This window comes from Clinocottus analis, unplaced genomic scaffold (genome assembly GCF_023055335.1).
Source record: "Clinocottus analis isolate CAN_PGR_092001 unplaced genomic scaffold, fCliAna1.0.p SCAF_6, whole genome shotgun sequence".
NCBI lineage: Eukaryota > Metazoa > Chordata > Actinopteri > Perciformes > Cottidae > Clinocottus > Clinocottus analis.
The window spans coordinates 1,353,210-1,377,223 of NW_027176218.1; the positions used below are offsets into that span (position 1 = coordinate 1,353,210).

The following is a 24,014-nucleotide window of genomic DNA, read 5'->3' on the forward strand; positions in this document are numbered from 1 at the left end:
ATCGTCTATTTTTAACTTTTTTCATGTGAAATAAAAACAGTTCAAACTTTACTAAAAATACATTTAAAGAGTGATATACTCTCTATAATTTTGGTTTCTTATTCTACAAGCCCTGGCTGCGCGCGCATCCGTGTGTATTGCCTGCTGTGTCGTTTCGGATCCACTCGTGTTCTTTCGGTAATCTCCGGCTCATCTCTTTCCCGAGACTTCATGCAAAGAAACAAACAGCCGAGCGGCGGTCCCTGTCGCCTCTCTGAACCAGCTCGCCAGACTCTTGGACGTTCCCGTTGATTTTTTACCGATTCGGTAAAAGGATTATCGCGTTTTTACGGTTCGTTCTGAGCTCGTGCGGGACTCGGCGGCGCTCGGACCACGCGAGTGCTCGGTCGCGTTCGGCTCTTGTCGTTCGGCGGCAGGAAATGGACGAAGCGGACTCGGCCACGAAGGCGCTCGGGCTGCACGAACCGCCCATCGACATGGCGCCGGGGCAGGAAGTGGGCTCGGATACCGAATCGGAGGCCGAAGTCACCACGATGGCCGGGATGGCGGATCCGGGAAACCTCGACATGGGAGCCGAGTCCCCGCCGAACTCTCACGAGGCCGAGGCGGCGTATGCAGGCGAGCTAGCGGGCCGCCGCCGAGCGGGGTGGCGCTGAAACGCACAGTGCGAAAAATAAAGCATGGCAGCTGGCAGCCGCGCTCTGCTTACAAACAAGGAGAACACACACGCGCCATTTATCGATCCCTTGAGTATCGATTAAAGTGCATCAGTAACGACCCTCACATTAAACCGCACAGCTCTCCTTTGAGTCAAATAACCACTCCAGCTGCTGTGGGTGACGATGTTTGCCGAACTCCCATCGTCTATCGCACAATTTAAGGATTTGCAGCTTCGCGATTGCATATGGCTCACAAATATAATATTGCACATGTACTCAATTTACTGATTTGAATGCGTTGCTGGATTCGGCGATGACTGAAATCATTAAGCAAATACACAACTTTAGTTAAATTCAAACTTTTGTATTAGTTTGCGTGGGAAATAGTGAGTGAAGGCGCCCTCAGCTGGCAGACTGATCAGCGGTTGCCAAATAATTATGAAATTCATTCTTTAAAAAAAAAAATCTACATTCAACATGATGTTTGAAATAACGAGAACGCAGCTGCAAATCCACCCAAAAATATATATTTTTTAAAAATTGCCAATAATAATATCAAATGTCTCCACGTGAGCGTGTGGTATATAACTGCATTGTGACATTACAGGAGCACTGTAGTAGCTATAATTACAAAAAAGCGCTGCTGTGGAGACTTATGTCCTCATTACATATTTCTTATTGTTGTTGAACAGAGGTGACGGCTGTGACGGTGGCAGACGTCCACCCTGGAGAGGACAACGTCTTTACCACGACGGTTGCCACGTCAGGAAGTCTCCCTGAACATGTGCTGGTACGTCAACGCAGACGTATAATGAAAACAATAAACAGTGCAACAATAGATACAAATGGCGAATAACAGATAGCAAGACTTTACATTCAGTATATATTTAAAATAAAGAAAGAAACAATTACAACATTTCCAACTGAACTGTTGTGGAGTAGGAGTATAAAGTAATAGTATTATAACATGGAAATAAGTATCTCTATAAAAACACAACACATGGGGCTAATTGCTGGAATCTTTAATTGAAAGAGTGCACACTGCCACCTGCTGGTGAAACTAATATGTTCACTAATCACCAAACTGTAACCAGGCTCCTCCTGAGCGTGAGAGACACAGAGGAACAAGTTGCAAATGTTTACAGCAGGCCATCACTCCTAAATATTCCGGATGGGTTAAATGTAATTTAATGTGTGTGTGTGTGTGTGTGTGTGTGTGTGTGTGTCACAGAGTGGGAGGACGACCCTGCAGCTGGGTGACGGTCTCAGCTCCCAGAAGGCCACCTTGATCGTGGTTCACACTGACGGCAGCATCGTGGAGGCAACTGGCCTCAAGTCTGCTGCGTCAATGGCTTCAGGTGTGTGTGTGTGTGTGTGTGTGCGTGTGTGTGTGTGTGTGTGTGTGTGTGTCTCTTCAGGCCTAACAAGCTCCCTGTCTGACCCGTGTGCGTTTGTCTTGGCCCCGCCCCTCAGGCCCACAGACTCCGCCCACCCCGCTGACTCCGCAACTGGACAAGGACTCCTGCTCCAAGTACAACTGGGACCCGTCGGTCTACAACAGCGAGCTGCCGGTCCGCTGCAGGAACACCAGCGGGGTCCTCTACAAGACCCGGCTGGGATCAGGTGATCCGTCACTTCCTGTTTCACGGTGACGTCGTCACTGGTTCCCGTTGGAACGTCGCCCTCCAAACCAGCCGTTCGGCTCCAGTTCCTCCACCTCGAACAGGACTCACGTCGCTCTCTTGTGCTGCTTCTCTTCCTTTCTGGTGTCCAGGGGGCAAAGGTCGCTGCATCAGACACAACCAGCAGTGGTTCAGCCCCACCGAGTTCGAGGGTCTGGCGGGAAGAGCGAGCAGCAAAGACTGGAAGAGGAGCATCAGATACGCTGGCCGGCCTCTGCTGTGCCTCATCCAGGTACTGACGCCAGTACGACTACACGTACTAGTAGTACACACGTACCGCAGTAGTACACGAGTACTGCGTTCTGAGCGTTCTGCTAAGGTTCTTCTTGTGTGTAGGAGCGGATCCTGAACCCACACGCTGCCTCCTGCACCTGTGCAGCCTGCTGTGACGACCTGACAGGGGTGAGTCAGCAGGGCCGGGTTCTAGTCTTAGTCCTCGTCCTAGTCTTAGTATTGGTCCTAGTCTTATTCTTATTTTCTGGTCCTGGTCTTAGTCCTGGTCATAGCCTTAGTTCTAGTCCTAGTCTTAGCCCAGGTCCTAATCCTGGTCTTAGTCCAGGTCTTAGTCTTACTCTTACTTATAGTCTTAGTCCTAGTTCTAGTCCTGGTCCTAGTCTTAGTTCTAATCTTAGTCCTGGTCTTAGTCCTAGTTCTGGTCATAGTCTTAGTTCTAGTCCTAATCTTAGTCCTGGTTCTAGTCCTAGTCCTGGTTTTACTCCTATTCTTAGTTCTAGTCCTAATCTTAGTCTTGGTCCTAGTCCTGGTCCTAATCATAGTTCTAGTCTGGCTCCAGTTTCTCTCTTTCCAATGTAAACTAAAGGCTTACTGAATACAAAATGGAGGGTCGTGTCCTCTGCTGCATCAGGACTCAGAGTGTTTGTGTTCTGCTTCTTTCTTTCTCTCCAGTGTCCAAAGGATGGAGAGAATGTGGAGGTAGAGAACATCAGTATGGTACGTTTAAAGTCACCTGGTTGTCTTCTCGTCTCATTCTATGTTTGTGTTTATTTCTCTCTCTCTATATTTGATGTTGTTCTTCGTGGTCGTGGTGTTCAGTGTAACATTGAAACAACTCAACATGAAGTCATGGTTTCCCCTCACGTCTCCACCAGACCGGTCCCGTCCGCCTCTTCGTCCCGTACAAGAGACGGAAGAAGGACAACGAGCCTCTGGCCGCCTCCCCGAAGAAGGAACTTCCTGCCACCAAAAGCATCACGCTGACGCCGGGCGCCACGTGTACGTCAGGTGACCTCCGTCCGGCTTAGCAGAGTAAAGCGCTTCGTAACTAAACACCGCTAACATTAGCGCCACGTCGGAGATCGCCATTTTCTTTTGAATTCCTCGCTGTTCACACCACAGGAACACAGGAAGGAATAAAGCCCGCCTCTCGCCTGATCTGATTGGCTCCCTTGAACGAGCGTGACAGTGATGAGCTGTGTTAAAAAGTTGAGAATATTTTAACGTTTAAGCGCGCCGAAAAAACAGCTTGCAAAACGTGACGCGTGGCGTTTAAAGACGTAGCGTGAAAGTCCGTACCAGAGGAACACAACGGTTTTGCTAGCGATGCGTTTTGCTAGCGATGCGTTTTGCTAGCGATGCATTTTGCTAGCGATGCGTTTTGCTAGCGATGCGTTTTGCTAGCGATGCGTTTTGCTAGCGACGCGTTTTTGAGCATTGCGTCCGCTGTGATCGTCTCCTGACGCGTCTGTCCTCCGCCAACAGTCACCGTGTCGCCGTCGGGACAGTTCACCACCTCGGGCACCTTGACCTTCGAGCGCTCGCCAGCGGGGGACGCCACCGCCGCCGCCATCATCTCAGAGGGCTCGGCGCAGAGCGAGGTGTTCACCAGCACGGCAGGTACCGAGCAGCTCGTCCTGTGATGTCATCGCTGTGTCTGAACCGCAGCGCATGAAGAAAGATGAGCTCAGTGTTCCCCCCCACCCCCTCCTTCAGTGCTGACGGCGTTGCCGGCGCTGGCCGTGACCCCCATGACCCCTCAGCCGGTTCAGGCCAAGATGGCGGTGACGTTGCCGGCGGCGATGGCTCCGGTGGGCGTGCTGGAGGCGGGGCCCATCGGGGGGGCGGAGCCTGTTGGCGAGCAGCAGAGGAGCACCTGGCTGTACCTGGAGGAGATGGCCAACACGCTGATGAGCAACGTCCAGCAGCTGAAGGCTCTGATCCAACAGGCCAAGAGCTCCACAGGGGTCAAAGGTCAGGGAGGCCGCAAGGAGGTGAGGACGCACACTGACGCACATCAGGCCTTCCTCTCCTCAAGGAGCCTCCTCGTCTCCTCGCTCTTGAGACCCAGAAATCCTCTCTCCTCGCCTTGCCTCCTCTCTTCTCATGTCGCCTCCTCTCTCTCCTCTCATCGTGTGTGTGTGTGTGTGTGTGTGTGTGTGTGTGTGTGTGTGTGTGTGTGTGTGTGTGTGAGTGTGTGTGTGTGGTCTCTCTCAGTCGTTTCAGAACCAGATCACGTTTCAGCAGCCGGACGACAAGAGGAGCTCTGACATCACCGAGATCATCATCAACGTATGACTCACACACACACACACACACACACACACACACACACACACACACACACACACACACACACACACACACACACTTCCGTACAGTAGCTCTCCACAGATGTGCAGCAGCGTTGTTCAGCGTGTCGTCATGTGTTCGTCTGCAGCAGATGTGCGTGAACTGCGGCCGTGTGGCCATGAGCGAGTGCACGGGCTGCCACAAGGTCAACTACTGCTCGGCCTTCTGCCAGAGGAAGGTGAGCCTCACCTGAGTCACAAGGTCACAAGGTCACCTGCTACTGAACCTCCAGGAAGTCCACGGCCAGAAGGCATCGAGTGATGACATAATGTGTGTGTGTGTGTGTGTGTGTGTTGTCATCAGGACTGGAAGGAGCATCAGCACACCTGCTGTCAATCAGCAGGGGGCGTGTCCGTCCAGGAGGAGGAGCCAATCTTGGACATGGACAAAGTGAAATGAATGCCGGCCGTCGGACAGGAAGTCCTTATACGGCGCAAAGAGGAGCGAGCCTGTTCTAAAGGCTTCACGCTTCCTTACTGGAACTTTTATTGTGAAGGTTTTCCTCCAGTTCAGACAGGAAGTGAAGGTGTGTGACTCCTGAAGGACGACCTCATCGTATGAACTGTGGGCTCGTTGGCTTCACTGCCTGCTGGTTCTTACAGCAACGTTGCTTTAGCTAAACATTAGTTTCATTATCCATTAATCTGTCAACGTTTTCTGAGTTCATTATTTTATTAATAATCTTAATTCTGTTTGTTTTTTTCCCTATTTATGTTTTTCATTGACATTAAAATCTGTCTTAATGCTTAATGAAGGTCAATAGAATTATAGTAAAATACTGTGAAAATAACACTGATATGTAAAGATTAATTATCTGTGGTCTGTTGTTTATTTCTAATTATTTTATATCATAAAGAGTCAGATTTTGGAGGTTTTCTTTGTTCTTCCAGTTTTTTATTAAGTGACGATACTGAGAACCCTAAAAAATCACCATTATTTTTGTGTTTTATTCCTGTCCAACCAGAGTCTCGAGGGAGGTACCGTTCTTGAGTAGAACGATAATTTAAAGACACATCCAATGGAAACTTTCAGTTTTCATTCAAATATTTTAAGATCAGATTTCACTGATTCATTTTCTTCCTTTATTTCCTTTTAAAAACACACCAGATGAAGATCCCTCTATTCGTCTGTTAACTGGAAATCATAAAAACTAAAACCCTGCAACAATAAAACCTCAATGATCAGACAATAAAACCTTTTTTCAGGATTACATTTTAACAATTCAACATCTTTAAGGCAGATAATGCAGTTATTAAAATTATTAAGACCAGAATATAAATGAGTGGCATAACATCTGTGTGTTGTAAGAACTAGTAAAATTACAATTCATGGAAAAATATTCCTAGAAAAAATCCCATTGACCAGAATATGAACAACAATACAACATCCATCAACAAAAATATATTTGTTATATTCATTATTAGTGAATCTCTCTGTCGAGAATCAAGTGGTTGTCCTACTCCGGTGGTTCTTAACCTGTGTTCGATCGAACCCCTTTGGTTCGGCAGGGGTCAATTTTGTAAGCCTCTTACAACAACAACCAAGGCAGTCGATGTGAAGAAACTCGTGGATGAGCCATCCACGAGTTTCTTCACATCGACTGCCTTGGTTGTTCAGAGACAACGATCTTTTGTGCAATATGGTTTCTGCCATTTGTTCGACTGGAGCTCCAGCCATGCTGGGATGACACTCTGACACCCATTGTGTCCTGCACACTACGTGCGAAATAGTGCTGTGATTCAAAGATTTGTGTAAGGAAATGGGCCTTGAATTCGAGGTACTTCTGTGCCATTCTAATGTTCGGTGGTTTTTCCCGGGCGAAGGTGCTGAATCGTGTTTTTGCGATGCGTGTGGAATTAGCTGTGTTTTTGCCATTTCCCCATTACGAAGGGTTCGGTGAATGCACTAATAAAGCTTGCAGGGTTCAGTACCTCCAATAAGGTTGAGAACCACTGTTCTACTCAGTGTGATCGACAGGAGAGATGATCAGAGGAGCAGAGTTTTTACCACCAGCATTAAGACATGGACTAAAGAATGGGTAGAGTTTCTCAGTGAAGCAGCAGCCAGTAAAGGAGTAGATAAGAGCTGCAGCATCAACGTCATGAAAGGAGACCAGACCCTCCTCATAGTCCACAAACACCCCCACCTTCTGAGGCCCAGACCTCAGAGAGAGACGGACTGGAGGGTCATCAAGAGCGTAGTACTGATTCTCATTCCTCAACCATATCGTCCAGAAACCTTTCTGAGGAGACACCGTGATGTCCCCCTTCCTGTTGATCGACTCTCTCAGCACTCCTAAAGCCCACTCAGTCTTTCTTTTAACCTGAACCTCGAAGTAAAATCTTCCTGAAGAGAAACTCTGCTTTGCTAAGACAATAACACCAGTATCAAATCTCTTTGAATTGTTTGGAAGATTCTTCTTTGCATCACCATGTTTAACTTGTTTTCCATCATTAGTCAGGATGAGTTTGGAATGAGCTGTATCAGGATCAAGAGTCACATCCACTGCAGACTGCTGGACCCTCTTCAGCTTGACCTCAAGCAGCTTCTTCATCTGGTTACTGAGCGTCTCCTCCAGCTGATTCAAAGCTCTCCTCACAGTTCCCTCATGTGAAGGTGGACTGACTCTGACTCCTGTCCAGTTCTTGGTGGGTGGAGCAGCCTTCAGGGTCCTGGAGCTCTGGAGGAGGTGGAGGTGGTCTTTAGAGTGTGAGAGCTGCGCCACCTCAGTGCTTCTCTTCTTCAGCTCACAGATTTCCTGTTCCAGCTCTTTGATGAAGCCTTCAGCCTGTTTCTCTGTCTTTCTCTGCTTCTCTTTGATGGTGCGGATGAGCTCGGCCTGGCTTCTCTCAACAGACTCCTTCAGAGCGGTGAAGACCTGAACACCACCTGCTATCTCTCTGTCTGCATCTTGCGCACTGAACTCCACCGATTGTTTGATCTCTTGAATCTTCAGTCGTCTCTTCTGGATCATCTGATGGATTTCATCATCAGTCTTCTTCAGCTCGGCCTTCTTTCTTTCATACTCTTCTTTCAGAGGAACAACATCATGGTTCTTGTGGTCTAGAACAGTGCAGAGCGCGCAGACACACATCTGGTCGGTCTTACAGAACAGCTCCAGCAGTTTATCGTGCTTTGTACACATCCTGTCTTCCAGGTTCTCCACAGGGTCGATCAGCTGATGTCTCTTCAGACCTGGTCTTGTCAGATGAGGCTCCAGGTGAGTCTCACAGTAGGAGACCAGACACACCAGGCAGGACTTCAGGGCCTTCAGTCTGGTTCCAGTGCAGACGTCACAGGGAACCTGTCCTGGTTTGAACTCTTGTTGCTCTGAGCTGCTGCTGCTGGCTTTCTGTTGAGCTGACTGTCTGAACTGAGCAGCCATCTCAGAGATGAAGGTGTTGACCTTCAGCTCAGGTCTGGTGGAGAAACGCTTGTTACAGTTGGGACAATGAGACGGGAAATTAACGTTCCAGTGTTGAGTGATGCAGGCTTTACAGAAGTTGTGTCCACATGGTATGGTGACTGGATCAGTGAACACATCCAGACAGATGGAGCACAGAAACTGATCTTCAGTCAGCTGACAGCTGGCAGCAGACATATCGACACTCTGAGGACAACAAGAGTGATAAGCAAAACTTAATTGTTTCATAAAATCATTACATACATACATTTTTCCCCCCTTTTCATGGTATTTTATCTTCTTCAGTAACAAAGATATTGTGGATGATTGTCCTGCAATGTATTGAGTATCAGATAATCGCTGTATCGCGATATCATCAATATCGTGATACCATCGTTATCGTTGGTAATGTATCATGATAGTATCGTATCGTGAGATTCCCATTATTTTACTTCAGACTGTCACAGTTTGAGAATATTTTTCAAAGATCAGACTGAGTTTGTTTGTGATTTTTAAGACTAAACTTGGTGAAGGTGGATCATCTGCCTTTTATTCTCTATGGTTTAACATCATTAGTTAATTTCACTATTTTAAAAGCCTACATTAAAATTATATTAATAATATGAACAACATTGAACTATTATCATGTTATTTAATGGTTGATAGAGTAATTGTTTGTTGAAAATGTAATTATATTTTATTTTACAAATTCTAATTCTAATACAAACAATAACCAGAGGGTTTAGGATGTTATAACTGCAATGCTCAAGACATCTGATTAGTTTGTCATTGTTTTAATTTTGTAACCTGTCTGAGTAGAGCTGAGGTTTTGAGCTCAAACAGGAAACGGGTCTGTGAGTTAGCTAAAGCTAATGCTAGCTGTTACTGTGTCCTGTGTAACCTTTAACTAGCCAGAGTTCAGTCCCTGTGGTTTGATTTCTACCTGTTGGTTTGATCTACAATGACACATTTATATGGCTTCATATTCTTTATCTGATAAAACTAGATGTAAAACAATCAGATTCTAGTTTGAACTCAACGTGGATCAAATATGTAGAGAGTGTATTTAGTCTTTGTAGATCAGAGGACTCACCAGTGTTTGTCAGAGATTCTGTTGTGTTGTTGAGGAAAAGCTGCTGGATTCAGTTGAATGTTTCTTTAGAGAGAAACAGAGAGACTTGTCTCGACTGCAGCTCTGCTGTCGCTCACAACAACTTTACTTTCACTTCAGGAAACATGACTCAGCAGATCTCATCTTTCAGTGTTGATCCTCCTCTCAGTGGCCCGTCATCAGGAGGGGGTGGTGGAGAAAGTATTCAGATCATGAACTGAAGGAGCAGTACTAGTATCACACTGTGAAACTCGGATACTCCACTACTATTAAATGTGTTGCATTCAAAACACCACTTCAAGTATTATCAGCCAAAATGTACTTAAGTATGAAAAGAAAAATGTTCCCTGTCAGTGTTTTTTATAATATCAGATGTTTCTGGAATAATATTCCTGCTGCAATAATGTGTATTTAAGCAATAAGGCACAAGAGGCAGTACTGTATCGTCAATAATGTACAGTTCAAGGGTGTTGTTAGCCTTGAACTGTACATTATTGTAGCTACAGTATGGCCTCGAGTACCTTATTGCTTTTATAATACAATTACAGCGACATTACAAGTAATAGTAGCTGCTCTCAGAGTGTTAACTTGTCTGTTCTCAGAGCGTTATCTAGTCTCTCACAGCGTTATCTAGTCTCTTAGAGCGTTAATTAGTCTGCTCTCAGAGCATTAGCTAGTCTCTCAGAGCGTTAGCTAGTCTTTCAGAGCATTAGCTAGTCTGTTCTCAGAGCGTTAGCTAGTCTTTTAGAGCGTTAGCTAGTCTGTTCTCAGAGCGTTAGCTAGTCTTTTAGAGCATTAGCTAGTCTTTCAGAGCATTAGCTAGTCTGTTCTCAGAGCGTTAGCTAGTCTCTCAGAGCGTTAGCTAGTCTCTCAGAGCATTAGCTAGTCTCTCAGAGCATTAGCTAGTCTCTCAGAGTGTTATCTGCTCTCTCTCCTGATCGTAAGCCGTATCAACGTGTGACTGTACAGCAGGAACAGGGAACACAAACACATTATTCACCGCTGACATTTTCATCAAAACTCATCCCCCCCAAAATATTAAAGTTTACACGAAACATGTGTAAGATATATTGTATACATAAACAGCTGGGGCTTTTATTGTGGAGGGGGAACTAAAAGAGAGCCAAGGAGGATTTGTTTGAGTGAAAAGGGAGACAAGAATAAAGTGGTTGCCATCTTGTCTAACCTAACGGAGCAGCGCGTTGTTGTTTTATTATTATTATACAAGTATAGAAGCAAGAGAAACCCTCGGCTACACATGTTTGGTAACTATAAAGCCTGAAATGACAACTAAAGGTCGCGCAATTTAAATCTACCTGTTATTTTGAGTGCATATTGATATGGAACGCTCTGGTAAATGTGAACAAGCTGTACAGTACTTTATGGCTCAATACAGTACACCCCGTGACTCACTCTCAACCAATCAGAATGCTTGATTTAATCCACCCGTTTTATAAATTACATTATGAACTCCTTTATATCCAGTTGGTTAGTTTAATCTACATCAATGCCTCAGATTCTATAAAATCATCCTGTTTGTTGATTATATTTTGTACAACAGTGTACCACACACACACACACACACACACACACACACACACACACACACACACACACACACACACACACACACACACACACACACACACACACACACCTTTTCTTTTTGTTGTGAAAACGTTTTATTCTGAAAAGAGTTTCAACATATAAAATCCGTCTCTAGCGGCTGCTTGGTCTTGCCGTGTTGCTGATCCTCTGAAACAGTTTGTTCCTCAGACTGCAGCTGCTTCACAGGAAAAACACGGCGCTCAAACAAACTTTGCTGTCGTCACATGTAGAAAAAGTCAAAACCTCACAGAGGATGGAAACAATGGCGCCGCACACGGATAACGGACACTGAAGAACGGTCCGGCGGCGCCGGCGGCGGCCTCATTGGGCGTTCCTGGAGCAGCATCGGTGCAGGAACTTTTTGAAGAACTTCCTGAACTCCGTGTTGAAGACGGTGTAGATGACAGGGTTGAGAGCGCTGTTGACGTAGCCGAGCCACGTCACCACGCTCATCAGGGCCGGTGGGACGTGGCAGTCCTGACAGCGAGCTCGCATTGTGTGTAGGACAAAGAAGGGAGTCCAGCAGAAAAGGAAGGCACCTGCAGGAGGAGGAGGAAGAGGAGAAGAAGAGTTTGTCTAGTAAGAAGGAAACAAAGAATTTGACTTCTTACCTGCCTACCAACCTAATTACTTACAACTTCTAATGTATCTATCTATTCCAGCCTAGCTAACCATGGTTGGTTCATCGATTCCTCCGGGACTTCAACTACAAAATGTCACTCAAAGAGACTCGCACAAACCATAAAGAGACTCAAATTGACCACAAAGAACCATAAAACGACTACAAAGAGACACAAAGAGACACCAAAAGATGAAGAAACAGCTTCAAAGGGAAACACATGTACTACAAAGACACATAATACAACCACATCATTCTTAAACAACCACAAAAAGACTAAAACAACTAAGAATAGACACAAAGATACCACAAAGAGATACAAAACAACCACAAAGTGACACAAAACTACAAAGAGACTAAAACACTATAAATACATACAATAGAACTACAAAGTGACACAAAACAACCACAAAATGACACAAAACAACCACAAAGATATACAAAACAACCACAAAAAGAATAAAACAACTAGGAATACACAAAAAACAACCACAAAGTGACTGAAAACAACTGCAAAGTGACACAAAACAACTAGGAATAATCCTCAAACAACCACAAAGTGACTGAAAACAAATACAAAGAGATTAAAACAACTCTAATTAAATACAAAAGAACTACAAAGTGACACAAAACAACATCCCAAAACTATAAAAAGACTGACAGAGATGCAAAACAAACACAAAGTGAAACAAAACAACTATAAAAAGAATAAAACTGATGCAAAACAACTATAAAAATACTGAAGCAACTAAGAATAGATACAAAACAACCAATGAGAGACTTATAACAACTGCAACGAGGCACAAAGCCACCACAAAAAGAGGCTAAAAAAACTTTCTCCTGTGTCGAAGAGGTGGTGGGACCTTTTTTCACGTCTGCGCCCGGAGGCCCGTCGTCTCTAACGCGAACCTAACTACCAATCTACTCACTTGCATTTAGACTTCACGCCAGCATGCCGCCTAATTGTCAGATTAGCTCATGAGGCACAGCTTCACCTTCCAACGGACCGACCCGCCTCTCATCTCCACCGGTCCACCAACTCGCTACCACGTTAGCTCCCTACAAAAGGTCCTATCGACCTCCAGAGTCTCCCCATTTCTCTACCCATCACCCTGCCAACAGAAATGATAGAAAAACAGTAAAGGAGGACTTCTAAATGTACTTTTTGTTTCCTGAATGAGACGAGCGTAACATCTAACATTGATTTCATCAGATTCTGTTCATGCAGAAACCGGATCAGTTTGATTCAAGCAACAATCTTTCATTGATCAGACAATAGATATCAAGAGATATCTCCCTTCCACTGTTAAGTCCTTCTCTCGGGTGGCGTTACTAAACTGTCAGATGAGCCAACGAAGCAGAGATGCATGAGAACTACCCGCTCACTGAAAACCGTGTCTGGCCAAGCTTTACGTAATAATTGGATTTCAGATTAGGGAGCTGCCGGATTAGCTGCAGTGTGCCAAAGGGAAGCACTTCTACGTATTAGAACCAACGCCGACCGCTAATAATAGGACGGCCTTTTCTGACTGATGTTAGCGCCTCTGATCCGGCATCAGAGGTGGAGGTGAGGCGTTCAGGTACCCTCGGCCGCTGATTTTGCAACCAATTAACTGAAGTTACCATATGTGGTAGCAGCGACGACTTGTCAATCACCTTGTAGCCCCGCCCCTAAAGGGTCCCCTGCTGTATGGTCTGTTTGACTCTAACAGACCATAATGTACTAAATGAACATCATGTTGTATTGAAGAAGACTTGAAACTAGAGATTGAGACATAAACTCATGTTTACAATGTTTACTGAGGGAATATATCAAGAGAGAAGTAGAGTCACTTATATAGACTTCTATACAACCAGAGGAGTCGCCTGCTGGTGGTCAGGAGAGAGAAAGCAGCTTTAACACATGAAACATAGACTTCTATACAACCAGAGGGGTCGCCCCCTGGTAGTCAGGAGAGAGAAAGCAGCTTTAACACATGAAACATAGACTTCTATACAACCAGAGGAGTCGGCCCCTGTAGGTCAGGAGAGAGGATGCAGGTTTAACACATGAAGCATAGACTTCTATACAACCAGAGGAGTCACTCAGCTTTAAGACACGTCTGCATTGACTTTACTTGGCAGCGTGGGATTCATAATTGTGCGTGGCAGTGATGTGAACGCTCAACAGGAAGTGAACTCACCCACGACGACAGGAAGCACCTTCATGGCCTTCCTCTCCCGGCTGTTGATCTTGGCCGTCTTCCTCCGCCGAGGGTCCGGGTTGAACTTGATCTCGGCGAAGCTGACGGTCGGCACGCGGCCGTCTCGGTAACCCGACGAGGGGAAGGGCTTGTCCGCGGGCGGGAAGGCGGGCGGCTCGTCCGGATTGTCCGTCGGCTCTCGCTCTATGAAGGGCGGCAGCGGCGGCGGCAGCGAGGCCAGCGGCGGCAGCGAGGCGGCGGCCTCCTGCAGCTTGCGGCAGGCCTGGATGCTGCTCTTCAGCTTGGCCCTGCGCGCCTCCTCCCAGCGCCGCAGGCCGCGGAACATGCCGCAGTACAGCAGCAGCATGATGGGGCACGGGATGAAGAAGGAGCACACGGACGAGTACAGGACGTAGTCGTCGTTCTCCAGCTTGCACTCGGTGGGGTCGCGGCCCGGCACGTTGTTGACGCCGAACATGATGGGCGAGGCCACCGCCAGGGCCACGATCCAGGTGGCCGACAGCAGCACCGTCTGCCGCAGGTCCACGTGCTTCCTGTTGTAGTTGAGCGGGATCAAGACGGCGATGAACCTGCAACGACGAAGGGAGATTTTTACGATCGGCCGCACACGAAAGAACAAACAGCCGGGACAAGCTGTCGGGAAAATATGTAGGTATTGATGCTAATTATTTAAAACGTTTGTTAGCGTTTATGGCATTTCTTTATGTGTAACTGATCCAAAAAATCTGACACCCTGCCCCCTAGAGGCTGCAGTGTTCATTACAGCCACGATACCAACAGAACATCCTGAGGAGTCAGATATTCTTCTCGTTTCTCCATTTTTTGGGTTTTGACATTTTGGATGTCTGATGCACAAATGTAAGCTTTACTGACTGCGAAGACAAGATGCGCCTCATTTATTTTTCCTTTCTTTGCTGTCAGACCTTTCATCTTGAAATTGTAATCTGTTCATCATGCAGCATCTTTACTACACAACATGCAGCTCAATGCGCTTGGTAAAAACAACAACAATAAAAGAGTTGGCAATTTAAACAACCGTCATCGGAAGTCAAAGTTAAAAATAATACAATAAAAGAAATGACAATGAAAACATCCACCATCTTAATCGTTTCAAACTTTTGGAAAAGGTCGAGCGGACCTTGTTTTTCAGCATTAGTAAATGTTCCTGACCTGAATCTGGACAGAATCGGAACGCTCGTCTTTCTTTATTGTCCCTAAAGGATTCAGATTCACGGAGCTTTTATTTATTCTTTTCTTCACCTTGCATCACAGCCAAAACTAACAACTTGTAGTAATCATTCATAATGAATGATGCTTCCTGATAGAAATTCATAAAGTTATGAGTTACAGTTCAATAGTACGGGTAAAAAAAAATGTAATTTCTGGTTAAAAACACAGGGAAGTGAGCAGCTAGAGCTCATTTGCATTGGCTGCATGTGTCAGTGGTAGTAGTATATGTATGGTATACAGATTAAAACACAATGGTAGTAGTATATGTATGGTATACAGATTAAAACACAATGGTAGTAGTATATGTATGGTATACAGATTAAAACACAATGGTAGTAGTATATGTATGGTATACAGATTAAAACACAATGGTAGTAGTATATGTATGGTATACAGATTAAAACACAATGGTAGTAGTATATGTATGGTATACAGATTAAAACACAATGGTAGTAGTATATGTATGGTATACAGATTAAAACACAATGGTAGTAGTATATGTATGGTATACAGATTAAAACACAATGGTAGTAGTACATGTATGGTATACAGATTAAAACACAATGGTAGTAGTATATGTATGGTATACAGATTAAAACACAATGGTAGTAGTATATGTATGGTATACAGATTAAAACACAATGGTAGTAGTATATGTATGGTATACAGATTAAACCACATTGGTAGTAGTATATGTATGGTATACAGATTAAACCACATTGGTAGTAGTATATGTATGGTATACAGATTAAAACACAATGGTAGTAGTATATGTATGGTATACAGATTAAAACACAATGGTAGTAGTATATGTATGGTATACAGATTAAACCACATTGGTAGTAGTATATGTATGGTATACAGATTAAACCACATTGGTAGTAGTATATGTATGGTATACAGATTAAAACACAATGCTAGTAGTATATGTACAAAACACAATGCTGGGTGATGAGTTTTAGTGATAAAGCAAAGTGGAGGTAAATAACAAAGGCATCCAGACATGAAAGCAGAGTTCTGTTCGGTTCTTTCTTTAATCGATTCAGAACAGCCCGCCCCCTGGTACTGATTGGCTCAATCTTTGGTCCACCCGTCGCTCATTGGTCGATTCCAAATCGAGACTGAACGCCAGACTCAATCAAACCACATGTGACGTGTCAGTGGCCGATCGGTGGATTTTGTTGCCGTCGGCTAGCTCTTTCCCTCCCGTTTCCAGTGTTTATGCTAAGCTAAGCTAACTGTAACTCGTTCGGGAGCAACGACGTGCGCACAAGGATGAGAAGACTTTCCGAACGACCTCTTCGACATTCAGGCAGCAAACTGAACAGCGGTCGCTTCCTTCAGAGGATCCCGCGGCTCGGGCCCTTGGGCCCCCGGTCCCGCGTGGTAATCTGTGTGGTAATCTGCGGAGCAGATCATCCGTCACTTTGCGGTTTGAACCCATTTGACCTGCAGAGGGCCCGGTGGACTCCCCGCAGACCTTCGGGATCCTCCCCTTGGCCCGTCCACCGAGTTATTCACGAATCTTGAACCTCTTACTGCTGCCGGCGGCCACAAAAAAAGCTTTGGCTCGTCACCATCAGTCCACGTTAGCTCCACTGCCTCCATCGGACCCTGACGTAATCGCATTTATCTGGAGCCGCGACATCGGGGAGGGAAGCAGCTCCGAGGTTCATCCGTCAACATCAGCCGGACGGAGAGAGTTCGGATAATCTCATTGCGTCAAACTAACGAGCGCAGAGCGAAGGCGTGGCCGTTCGTCACCGCAGGACGCCGCCGCACATTTCTCTTCTTCCGGATCGTTATGGCTTTCGTTGTTGCAGGAAGTGGACGTGAAATGTCATCGGAGTATTTCTGACCTTCAGGATGAAGAGCGGAAACTGTCAGATATTCTGGTTTGATTGACCGGCTGCTCGACCCCGAACCAGACGGACGATTGAAAGCTCCGGTTGGGACACGGAGTCCGTGAGTTACGGCTGAACGTTCCCCTCTTTGGTTTCCTCTGATATTCCTGGAGGCGTGTCATTAAAATCAGCTCTGAGGAAACCTTCACTCAGAGGACGACACTGGGAGATGCTTTGTGATTGTCGCTGCACACCTTCATGTCCCTCTCGGGTGAAGATTTAGACTTTTATTGGCTCTTAAGAATTGAGTCAGACTGTTTTATGACGAATGGTGACAGACCAAGAGGAGATTTATAAAAATCCGGTCTCCTTTGAAAAAAACAAATATAATTGAATTGTATTTTTATGTATTTTTTTATTGAAAGAAAAGAAGGAAAATAAATGTCTTTTATTTTTCTATATTTATTTAATACATCTATTTATTTAATTTAAATGTATTTATTTAATTAAAAACATTTTTTATTTTTTTTTAATTGTATTTATTTATTTTACATTTTACTTTTATTACTACCTTTTATGTATACTTTTTACTCCGCTACATTTATTTGACAGCTTTAGCTTAATAAAATAATGCTCAGTAGTACTATTACATTACTAAATCAATTATTATTATTATTATTATATTTCAGTACGACCGCCGGGCCGTGCTACCTGAGCAGGTGAGCACTGACCTGTCGATGCTGATGGCGCAGAGGTTGAAGATGGAGGCGGTGCACAGCATCACGTCCATGGTCATCAGCCCGTCACACACGGTGGTGCTGAGCGTCCACACGCCGTCCTGGAACTGAAGCCAACGGCGCTCAGTATTATAAATACAAATAAAATGCACAAAGAAATCATTACAAATAATCAAATTATGTATAAAAAGGACAAATAGGTAAATAAATACATTATTATGTTGATCCATAAATTATAATAATTCATACTAATGTGTCTTATTGGGCAATCTGCATGGGTAAAGGGTTTCTTTTGTGTGTGAATGTAAACGAACAAGCATGAAAGCATCTTTTTATTCACACGTCGACTGGAGAAAAGAAACTTTAAAGGTGTTTTTAATGATTTTTGTGTCATTCGGTCCATTTTTCCTCTTAAAAAAGAAAAAAAAACGTCATTATTAATGAATGGATAATAATAATAATGGTTTTAGTAATAATATGACAAGAAGAAATGAAGGTATTCTGCCACTGAAGATATGAGTCATTTGTTGGTGACCTTGGGAATAGAGGACAAAAATAATAAACCTCCACTCAAGGTCCATTTGTTGTGCGAGCCGGAGCTCTTGAAGGTAAAACATGACCTTCATCTGCAGACGGAAGCGCCGGTGAAGGTCAACGTCAAGGTCAGCACAGAGGACGCGACGCGCTCAGAATGTAATGAGGTCACATGGAATGAGGTCACACGGCCTTTAAGGAACACACTTCATCTGCCAGAGAGCGAGTGAGTGAGTGCACAAGTGACTAAGTGAGTGAGTGAGTGAGCGAGTGAGCGAGTGACTGACTCAGTGAGTGAGTGAACGGCTCCAGAAGAAACCAGAAAGTGGACTTTAATGGTCATGGCTTTAACCCTAGAACACTAACACTAGAACACTAACACTAGAACACTAACACTAGAACACTAACACTAGAACACTAGAACACTAACACTAGAACACTAACCCTAGAACACTAGAACACTATAACACTAACCCTAGAACACTAGAACACTAACACTAGAACACTAACACTAGAACACTAACCCTAGAACACTAGAACACTAACCCTAGAACACTAGAACACTAGAACACTAACACTAGAACACTAGAACACTAACCCTAGAACACTAGAACACTAACCCTAGAACACTAGAACACTAACACTAGAACACTAGAACACTAACCCTAGAACACTAGAACACTAGAACACTAACCCTAGAACACTAGAACACTAACCCTAGAACACTAGAACACTAACACTAGAACACTAACCCTAGAACACTAGAACACTATAACACTAACACTAGAACACTAACACTAGAACACTAGAACACTAACCCTAGAACACTAGAACACTAGAACACTAACCCTAGAACACTAGAACACTAACCCTAGAACACTAGAACACTAGAACACTAACCCTAGAACACTAGAACACTAACACTAGAACACTAACACTAGAACACTAGAACACTAACCCTAGAACACTAGAACACTAGAACACTAACCCTAGAACACTAGAACACTAACCCTAGAACACTAGAACACTAACACTAGAACACTAGAACACTAACACTAGAACACTAACACTAGAACACTAGAACACTAGAACACTAGAACACTAGAACACTAACACTAGAACACTAACACTAGAACACTAACCCTAGAACACTAACACTAGAACACTAACACTAGAACACTAGAACACTAACACTAGAACACTAACACTAGAACACTAACACTAGAACACTAGAACACTAACACTAGAACACTAGAACACTAACACTAGAACACTAACACTAGAACACTAGAACACTAACACTAGAACACTAGAACACTAACACTAGAACACTAACACTAGAACACTAGAACACTAACACTAGAACACTAACACTAGAACACTAACACTAGAACACTAGAACACTAGAACACTGACGTCGGGTGATTGTGGTTACGTTACTTTCATTGTGTTGCTTTTGTCTGAGTTAAAGACTCATCACGCTCCGCTGCCACAAGGACCGCTACAGGAAGGCATTCCTACCCTCGGCCATAAGGCTACACAATAAATCCCTCGAGTCCAGATCCGTGGACTAAGTAACACTGTACACTGTACATGTATATAGATATACTGATGTATATATGTTGTGTATGCTGCATACATATATTTTGCATTTTGCACTTTTTGCACATTGCACTCAGTTTACATTTAATTTAAATCAAACCTCTGAATACACTGAATACACTTAATACACTGAATACACTAATTTATCCTCCGAATACACTGCTGTGTTTTGCTTGTTGTGTATGTTTTGCACATGTGTATGTGTATGTGTACATGTATGTATGTATGTATGTATGCATGCATATGTATGTATGTATGTGTATGTATGTATATGTGTATGCGTGTGTATGTATATATATAGATATGTATATGTGTGTGTGTACATATGTGTACATGTATGTGCGTGGGCCACGGGTGGTGTGTATGTGGAGGTATGTGTATGTGTATGTATGTATATAGGTATATGTGTATATGTATATGTTTGTATATATGTATGTGTATATGTATGTATGTGTGTATATACGCATGTGTAGATATGTATGTATGTGTGTATGTATATGTGTGCGGATGTGTGTATATATATATATGTATGTATCCATTCCGCTTGCTTGCATGTATGTGTATATATATGTTTATACTTATTTCTTACTTATGTATACATCTGTTACCCGCTGTTCCTGTTATTATTTATTTTATTTTATCATCTGTGTGTTTAACTTAGTTTATGGCATTGGGATGCTGCTAGTACGACAAAGAATTTCTCCTTGGAGATTAATAAAGTACTTTTCATTTTCATTTTCATTCATTCTTTGTGTAGCTTCATGCTGCTCACTGACATTATTGAAGGTAGGCGTGTCTTAGTGAAAGTAGGCGTGTCTTATTGAAAGTAGGCGTGTCTTAGTGAAAGTAGGCGTGTCTTATTGAAAGTGGGCATGTCCTATTGAAGGTAGGCGTGTCTTATTAAAGGTAGAAATGTCCTATTGAAGGTAGGCGTGTCTTATTGAAAGTAGGCGTGTCCTATTGAAGGTAGGCGTGTCTTATTAAAGGTAGAAATGTCTTATTGAAGGTGGGCGTGTCTTATTGAAAGTGGGCGTGGATCATTATTGCGATAATCCTGACCGGGTGAGCATTTTATTTAGAGCTGGGTAGTCAAAACTAATCTGATAATAATTCACAATAGTTTATTTATACTTTGTATTAATGGAAGTACAAGTACAAAGTAGCAAAAGTCCTAAAGTCAGGCCAAGTACCTCAAAATTGCAGTGAAAGTGTTAACTGGACGTTTTACGCAGCTTTATATGTATTGTTTGTGGCGCCAGCTGTTGACCTTTGACCCCCATGAGACCTCAGGTGTGATTTTAATAAATATTTCTTTGAGTCCATCAGAGTTACGATCATCGTCATCAATTTCATCATAAATCTCACGGATGTCGCCAATTAGTTGTGTTGCATTTATCTGATTTAATTCTACATGTTTATATATATACATATATATACATATATATATATATATATATATATATATATATATATATATATATATATATATATATATACTTTTGAATATTCATTTTCAAGTAATCCTGGTGATGCCACATAAAAAAAGAAGAAGATATATTTAATTAGATACATATTTAAAGCCGACACGAGTCTCAAAAACCACACAGGTACAAAAACAAATAAAAAGAAGTTCGACCTTCAGCCGGTTTTGTGCATACTTAAAAACCGAATAAATTATTTAGAACCAGACATGAAGTGTAAACGTCTTTGTCTCTAAACAGGAGATGAAAGACAAAAGTGTTTTTGAATTTTTAACCGAACAACACAGTTTTTTGATTGAAACTCCTTCATAACAGGTCAAGACTTTATTTTATTGGGTTTTTTGATGCATATTCTGATTCTTTAGGTCCTAATCTTTCCAAAAAGGCGTCTTATTGACGCTCCAAGAGGCATTTTTGGGGAATCTGGCTCATATCATGCTGGATGTTCATAGTTACGATCAAAATATCTTTTTAAAGTGATTTTGTTTTTGCAGATATACATTTTTTTCTGAAGTCTTTGCTGAACAAATACATACAATAAACACAAGTATTGGACGTAATTTGGGGTTCCTACGACGACTCAAACACAGGAGAAAAAAGGAGGTCTGGAGCCAAAAATGGTTTTAGAGGTTTTAACAGGTTAACCCTTGAAATCCCATCAAATGACCCGTACAGACCATATAGATGGAAGTGCGGTACTTCAATGGGATTATTAATGTATAAATTTATGTATTTGTATGTATCAAACAACACAACATGACCATTATCTTAATGTGATGTTGTACAGAATGGTTTAAAGGCTGTTTAAGATGTTTAACCTTTACTGTAAACATACAAATATCAGTTTCTTTTGGGATTTTAAGTTCATTTTGAGAGATTTTTTTAACCGATTTAAAAACATTTCAACATTAAAACAACTGCAGAACAATCTCTGCTCTCTCTCTAATGAGGCACCATTGTCTCAAGGCACAAGTGTAAAGTGATGATATGGCCCAAAAGCTGAAAAACAAAGGGTTATTTTGATGAATATTTCAGATTCAAGCATAAACTGAATGTCAAGCAGCCCTCTGATAAGAGGTTTGTAAGGGTCTTTGTCCTACATTAAGGGGACTTAAGGCTCATTTGGGTCCCTTAAAGGCTTTAAAAGTAAAACCCTGGATGCTGCTTCCTCACCTCGGAGTACACGAAGAGCGGCAGCACGAGCACCGCCAGCATCAGGTCCGCCACCGCGAGGCTGACGATGAAGTAGTTGGTGGTGGTCTTCAGCGCCTTCTCCGTGAACACGCTGAGACACACCAGCAGGTTCCCGCAGGTGATCACCACGATCAGCAGCACGCCGAACAGCAGCGCGGGCACGTTGTGTCCCCGCGCGGCCGCCTCTGGAGCCGCCGCCGCCGCCGCCGCCGCGCTCAGGTTGGTCGCCATCTTCTCCGCGGCGGCTCCTCCGCTGCGTCCCCCGGGGGTCCGAAGCCACAGCAGCGGGCTCTCATGAAGGCCGGGCTCCGGGCTCCGGTCCCCGCGCTGCGGTCTCAACACCCCGACATGGAGCTCCCCACAGCGCTCCCGGTGCGCGCTTTACGCAAACAAACTGCGCGTAAAAACGGGATGGAAACAATATGTATACGCAATAAAGACGCGCGTTCACACCCCCAGCTAACTCATAACTGTTAATCACGTGCTCCTAAAAGTTCTGCTTGTCCTCTTGAGGAAGAACATGTTGAGCACGCGCGTTCAAATGAAAACCCTCAAACCCTGAGAGAGCGGAGGAGGAAGTCCATGTCTCCTCTGTTAGAAAGCTCCGGTGGAAGAGAGGCGACCAAGCGGGGCGTCTCTGCGGTCAACCCGCGGGCAGTGCGTCCGGCTGCGGGTTCAGCTCCTCCTGCAGCCGCTGAAAGGCCACCGGGCCAAATTAGCCGATTAAAGCCGCTTAACAGCTGCGCTTTGCGGTGTCCTTCAGTCCCTGAGCTCCAGCAGGAGACACACACACACACACACACACACACACACACCGTCTGTGTGTCAGTGTGTGTGTGTGTGTGTGTGTGTGTGTGTGTGTGTGTGTGTGTGTGTGTGTGTGTGTGTGTGTGTGTAAGTGAGGCGACGCTGCAAAAAGATACCCACAGCTTCATTTGACAGTTAATTAAACTGCATTGTTTCCCTTCAGGGGTGTAATTAAAGGCACTTAATGGGCTTTTTAATTTAATAACTCTTTTAATTAATCGTAGATTAGGGTCATGACACGTGATCACAACAAACATGTTTCATGTGCTTTAGTTTTCATGTCTGTTCATAATTAATCTATTCACAAAAAGAAAATATAGATTTTTTATTAAACCCCTAATAATCTCTTAATTTTCAGAGCCCTTAACTAACATCAACGTGGTCAAAAAGCATGAAAGAAAAACATCTTCATCTTCACTAAGAAATGTTTTACTTATGATTTACTTCCTATGGAAGCTCATTTCTGCACAAAATAAGATCCTGTAAGTCATAATTATTAGATATTATTTCATAATTATGAGCTAGTAAGTCATAATTGTGAAATAATATCTCATAATTATGACTTACGGGATCTTCATTTCTTTCATCACATTGGCGTGAACGGACAAGCTGAACGGACGCGTGCAGTTGATCTCTTGCTGAGACGTTCAATGTTTTTATTGAATCCTATTTTAACAGATAAATCTTTTAGAAATAAAACTGATCTGTGGTTT

General features: G+C 43.7%; 3 protein-coding genes across 4 annotated transcripts; 1 reads left to right on the top strand and 2 right to left on the bottom strand.

The window, feature by feature from the left end:
- The first annotated feature begins 237 nt into the window (after positions 1-237).
- LOC137804115 (deformed epidermal autoregulatory factor 1 homolog) lies at positions 238-5,679 on the top strand. Of its 2 annotated transcripts, none has more exons than XM_068603138.1 (13): positions 238-618; positions 1,352-1,449; positions 1,891-2,017; positions 2,133-2,282; positions 2,434-2,573; positions 2,678-2,743; positions 3,248-3,292; positions 3,451-3,574; positions 4,061-4,195; positions 4,292-4,569; positions 4,793-4,867; positions 5,016-5,105; positions 5,231-5,679. In XM_068603138.1, exons 1-13 carry the CDS (start codon positions 420-422, stop codon positions 5,324-5,326), a joined length of 1,623 nt encoding a protein of 540 aa, XP_068459239.1. In that variant the 5' UTR covers positions 238-419; the 3' UTR covers positions 5,327-5,679. The 2 variants fall into 2 exon arrangements, with proteins under 2 accessions (XP_068459239.1, XP_068459240.1); XM_068603139.1 differs by having other exon boundaries at positions 5,019-5,105.
- An 880-nt stretch (positions 5,680-6,559) lies between these two features.
- LOC137804114 (E3 ubiquitin-protein ligase TRIM21-like) lies at positions 6,560-9,523 on the bottom strand. The gene is made up of 2 exons (XM_068603136.1): positions 9,424-9,523; positions 6,560-8,537 (listed from the first exon to the last, which is right to left on the bottom strand). The coding sequence occupies exon 2, from the start codon at positions 8,526-8,528 to the stop codon at positions 6,885-6,887; it is 1,644 nt and encodes a 547-aa protein (XP_068459237.1). The 5' UTR covers positions 8,529-8,537; positions 9,424-9,523; the 3' UTR covers positions 6,560-6,884.
- Positions 9,524-11,276: 1,753 nt separating this feature from the next.
- LOC137804248 (D(4) dopamine receptor-like) lies at positions 11,277-22,749 on the bottom strand. Its single transcript, XM_068603369.1, has 4 exons — positions 22,474-22,749; positions 17,678-17,790; positions 13,852-14,441; positions 11,277-11,588 (listed from the first exon to the last, which is right to left on the bottom strand). Exons 1-4 carry the CDS (start codon positions 22,723-22,725, stop codon positions 11,371-11,373), a joined length of 1,173 nt encoding a protein of 390 aa, XP_068459470.1. The 5' UTR covers positions 22,726-22,749; the 3' UTR covers positions 11,277-11,370.
- Positions 22,750-24,014: the final 1,265 nt, after the last annotated feature.

Excerpts from the sequence above, each read along its gene's own strand:
- LOC137804115 (XM_068603138.1), top strand. The coding sequence starts at position 420 with ATGGACGAAGCGGACTCGGCCACGAAGGCGCTCGGGCTGCACGAACCG. Across the intron at positions 2,283-2,433 it reads CAAGACCCGGCTGGGATCAG|GGGGCAAAGGTCGCTGCATC; the intron begins GTGATCCGTCAC and ends TCTGGTGTCCAG. Across the intron at positions 4,570-4,792 it reads GTCAGGGAGGCCGCAAGGAG|TCGTTTCAGAACCAGATCAC; the intron begins GTGAGGACGCAC and ends GGTCTCTCTCAG.
- LOC137804114 (XM_068603136.1), bottom strand. The coding sequence starts at position 8,528 with ATGTCTGCTGCCAGCTGTCAGCTGACTGAAGATCAGTTTCTGTGCTCC.
- LOC137804248 (XM_068603369.1), bottom strand. The coding sequence starts at position 22,725 with ATGGCGACCAACCTGAGCGCGGCGGCGGCGGCGGCGGCGGCTCCAGAG. Across the intron at positions 14,442-17,677 it reads TGCGCCATCAGCATCGACAG|GTTCATCGCCGTCTTGATCC; the intron begins GTCAGTGCTCAC and ends TCGTCGTTGCAG. Across the intron at positions 11,589-13,851 it reads GGTGCTTCCTGTCGTCGTGG|GTGCCTTCCTTTTCTGCTGG; the intron begins GTGAGTTCACTT and ends CTCCTCCTGCAG.